This window comes from Myripristis murdjan, chromosome 6 (genome assembly GCF_902150065.1).
Source record: "Myripristis murdjan chromosome 6, fMyrMur1.1, whole genome shotgun sequence".
NCBI lineage: Eukaryota > Metazoa > Chordata > Actinopteri > Holocentriformes > Holocentridae > Myripristis > Myripristis murdjan.
The window spans coordinates 35,054,034-35,058,581 of record NC_043985.1 but is presented as its reverse complement, the minus strand read 5'-3'; the positions used below and the strand labels follow the sequence as shown (position 1 = coordinate 35,058,581).

Here is a 4,548-nt window from a genome sequence, read left to right as displayed (position 1 = left end):
GGACTCAGGTTCGCCTCCTCCTCCACAAAGTGCTGGAAACACCTGAGGCTCCTCCGGCTGGACAACCTGAGCCGGAGAACCGGAGCGTTCCACACACACATCTGTCACGTGGCTCCTCTGACACACAGGAGGTCACAGCGCTGATCTGGGAGCTGCGGCGAGGCTCTACTTTCTCTGTGTTTTGCTCCCAGACCAGAGAACAGCTGGACGGGACAGGATCCCTGAAGAGGCTGGACGCTCTGACACGTTCTCTGCATCACATGAACGCATGAACACATGAACGCATGAACACATGAACGCATGAACACATGAACACATGAACGCATAAACGCATGAACACATGAACGCATGAACACATGAACACATGAACACATGAACACATGAACACATGGACGCATGAACAAATGGACGCATGAACACATGGACGCATGAATAAAGAGTCTGAGACCAAAGCCCAGATGGAGCGCTGACATTTCTCTGCCCGCACATGAAAACAGACCAACGTTCTCCAACAAACGTCCTCACGTTCCTCACGTTCCTCAAGTTCCTCCTGTTCCTCCTGTTCCTCCTGTTCCTCCCGTTCCTCAAGTTCCTCCTGTTCCTCCCGTTCCTCACGTTCCTCACGTTCCTCACGTTCCTCCCGTTCCTCATGTTCCTCCTGTTCCTCCTGTTCCTAACCTCCAGCTGAAACCAACTGGACTCCAGCTGCAGGGTCATGGCAGATCAGGAGGCCTGGAGCAGGATCCTGGTCTGAACATGTGGCTGAAACACGCTGACAGGACCCGTCAAAATTTTCCCAAAATGCACGTTTTCCAGTTTTCTCTGATGGATTATCAGTAAACCTGTGCCTCCTGCAGGAGCCCAGCGCTGCTCTCTGCTCCTCTGAGGCTCAGGGTTAGGGTTAGGGTTTTCCCAACATGTTGATGCTCAAAGGTTACAGAAAAAAACTGTTGAGGAAAAGCAGATCTTGGTTCAGGACTGTGAGGCAGGACGGACGTGAACGTGACCCAAACCCTGCAGGTCCTGTCCCAGCAGCTGGATTATAATCCCGGGTTTCTCTTAGTTTTCTGGCTTCTCTTAACCAGACATCCTCCCTCCTGATGTTCAGTCCCATGAAGCTTCAGCTCGCTGACTGAACCCAGGCTTTTCCAATCTAGATCTGTGCGCTCACAGAAAAAGGGCGGAGTTTGCTGCATGCGACCAATCACAGACAAGGAAAAATCCACCCGAGCCGCAGACTTTATAACGGAGGAGCAGACAATAATCTGAAATATAAATCCATCATCCAGGCAAAAAGCAACACAGCTGCAGCCGCAAGGAATGCTGGGAAAAAATCTCCGACTGTGTCAGTGTGTAAATTAGTGGGATTATAATCTGACTTCCCCACCATGACAGCACGAGTAGATCTGACTGCAGTAACATTTGTGTGTTCAGTAAATGAATGTGTCTCCCACTCAGCCGTACACTCCTGCAGAGGAACTGGCCCTCTCTCACAGTGAGGGGCGACCCTCGCTGGGCCGCTGAACACCTGACCTGCTCCGGAGCAGGTCAGGTGTTCAGCGTATGTTACCACGGCAACGTACCCCGATAAAAAGTAAACCACCTTCATGGTACAGAAAACCCAGCAGGGCTAAACCTGAAGTGAAACCCAGCTGCAGGGACAGGCCTCAGGTCTGAACACAGCTCCAGTTTGTTTCCCAGCCCTGAAGATTTTTTTTTTTTTTTTTTTAGAAATGAAGTTATGAGGCTCAAATACTAGAAGTGAAATTTGGACCGACCTGTAAGTAACTCCGAAAATATTCAGAGTATGAATATAAGATTTTGCGTGGCTTCATTAAATATGCAAAAGATGTTGTAAAAAAAAAAACAGGATGTGAGGCGGATGTGAGGCACCTCACACTCTCCAACAAGGTCAGTAATCTGAGATAATCTGACATAATCTGAGATAATTCCACTTGTTTCCAACACTAATCAACTTGTTTCCACAATTTTCTTGAATCAAATCATTTTGATCCTGAGGCTGATCTGCCTCATTCTGCCTGTTTCAACTCAGTACAGCCTGCAGGGTCATGAGACAGGCAGAGAGAGAGACAGGCAGAGAGAGAGACAGGCAGAGAGAGAGACAGGGAGAGAGAGAGAGACGGGGAGAGAGACAGGGAGAGAGAGAGACAGGGAAAGAGACAAAGAGAGAGAGAGACAGGGAGAGAGACAGGGAGAGAGAGAGAGAGAGAAAGAGAGACAGGGAGAGAGAGGGCGAGCGAGGTGTCCTTCATGTTGCAGGATTGTTTCAGAGAAACCACTTAACACAACATGAATCCATGTGACGTGTGTGTATGTGTTTGTCTGTGTGTGTGTGTGTGTGTGTGTGTGTGCGTGCGTGCGTGCGTGCGTGCGTGCGTGCGTGCGTGCGTGTGTGTGCTAGTCCGTGTACTGGTGCTACTGGGGCTGCCTGTCAGACAGACTCTGGTGCCATCTACTGAGAAAGAATCAAAAACATGACAAACACAACAGACCTGGGATCTGCTCGGTCTGCATCAGGCAAGGGGACGGGTTTGTACACACACACACACACACACACACACACAACACTGCACGCGCACACACACACACACACACACACACACACACACACACACACACACAAAACACTGCGCGCGCACACACGTGCGAACTCAACACTGTCTCCCCTCTCACCATAATAATAATAATAATAATAATAATAATAATAATAATAATGATTCAGCGGACACAGCTGATGTTTGTGTCTCCTTTTACCTGTTGAGGAGAGGCTCACACACACACACACACACACACACACACACACACACACACACACTGCAGCCTACCTTCCTTCAGGACGTGTGAGTGGATGAGCAGAATAACCAAAAAGCAGACCGCCGCGGCCGCCAGAGCCCAGGCCAGGCGGAGGAGCTGCATCGCCGTGCCGCAAGAAAAAACCCAGAAGTCCGGTGGAGCGGGCAGGACGCACGGAGCTCAGCGGCGGTGCGGTGCTTCATCCACCCCGATCCGACGCAGAGCAGCGCGGGGGACGGGGGGCATTCCTCCAGACAGGCTCTCCGAGTCACAAACAAGTAGGATCCCGGTGGAAAGTTGTCGTCGTGGGCAGGATTTATTTTTAAATCTATCGATTTCTCTCCCAGACACACCGCGGATTCCTCTCCGCGCTCCCCAGGCGCGTCACGGTGCGCAGTGGCCAGCAGAAGCCCGGGCCGGTGCTCGGAGCCGGGCTGCGCCACAGGAGCTCCCCGCCGCAGCGCGCACAGTCTCGGTGCTTTCTCCTCCGGGTTACAGCTCTCCGCGCTCCGGATCCATCCGCACTCCGCGTCCACTCATCCGCGTAAATCCTCCCGGCCGGCTGAACAGAAGCGAATCTGACTCCGGATCAGAGCGGAGCTCAGAGAGCATGGTGCAGCCCCGTGGAGCCTCGCAGCCTCCCCGCTCCCGTGGCGCTCCGAGCGGCTGAGGTGAGAGGAGAAAGTGCTGCCGCCTCCCGGTGCGCTGCCCCGCTTCTGCAGCCGCGACAGAGACTTTCTCTCGACTCCCCGCCTGACGTCACGCCGGTTATAGCGCGTGTCTCGGGGCAAATCCACAGGCTGTACACGCGGGCTGATGGTAGTGCAGCAGGGGGGCGCAAACCGGGGTCCGCGGACCTCCAGTGGACCCGCGAAGGGGACAGTGGGGTCCGGTTCGCTGTCTATCTATCTATGTGTACACACACACACACACACACACACACACACACATACACACACACACACACACACACACACACACACACACACACACACACACACACACACATATATAATCCGTTTTGTTGGTTTCTCTTGTGGATTTTCACGCAAACATGATTTTCACATGAACACACTGAGACTGGCTTTGTTAGTGAATTCAGCTCAGCTGCGCCTGAGTTTGAGCAGGAAATCACTTTAAAAAAAACAACAACTGAAAACACCACCAAGACCATCATCATCATCATCATCATCAACAACAACAACAACAACAACAACAATAATTATAATAATAATAATAACAATAATAATAATAATAATAGTAATGATGATGATGGGTTAGGGTTATGATGACGATTTGTGAGCATTTCATTATGTCTGAGTTCTGGATCCTGATGAAAACAGGTTATTTTAGTTTTAAACATCATCACGTCGCTTCATGGAAACATTTCTGCTGCCTCCTCCTCTCTCCTCCTCTCTCCTCCTGCCTCGTCTCGCCTCCTCTCTCCTCTTGTCTCCTCCTGCCTCCTCCTCTCTCCTCCTGCCTCCTCTCTCCTCTTGTCTCCTCCTGCCTCCTCTCTCCTCTTGTCTCCTCCTGCCTCCTCCTCTTTCCTCCTGCCTCCTGCTCTCTCCTCCTGCCTTATCTCTCCTCCCCTCGCCTCCTCTCTCCTCCTGCCTCCTGCTCTCTCCTCCTGCCTCCTGCCTCCTCCCCTCGCCTCCTCTCTCCTCCTGCCTCCTCCTCTCTCCTCCTCTCTCCTCCTGCCTCCTCCTCTCTCCTCCTCTCTCCTCCTGCCTC

The 4,548-nt window shown here is 52.1% G+C and overlaps 1 protein-coding gene across 1 annotated transcript in view; it reads right to left on the bottom strand.

Moving 5' to 3' along the window:
- Window positions 1-2,937, bottom strand: part of LOC115360843 (chemokine-like protein TAFA-5) — a 28,953-nt gene extending 26,016 nt beyond the window's left edge. The window contains exon 1 of the mRNA XM_030053998.1: window positions 2,847-2,937. Within this exon, the coding sequence (XP_029909858.1) occupies window positions 2,847-2,937 (91 nt within the window). The remainder of the gene's footprint in view (window positions 1-2,846) is intronic.
- Between the last annotated feature and the right edge of the window lie 1,611 nt (window positions 2,938-4,548).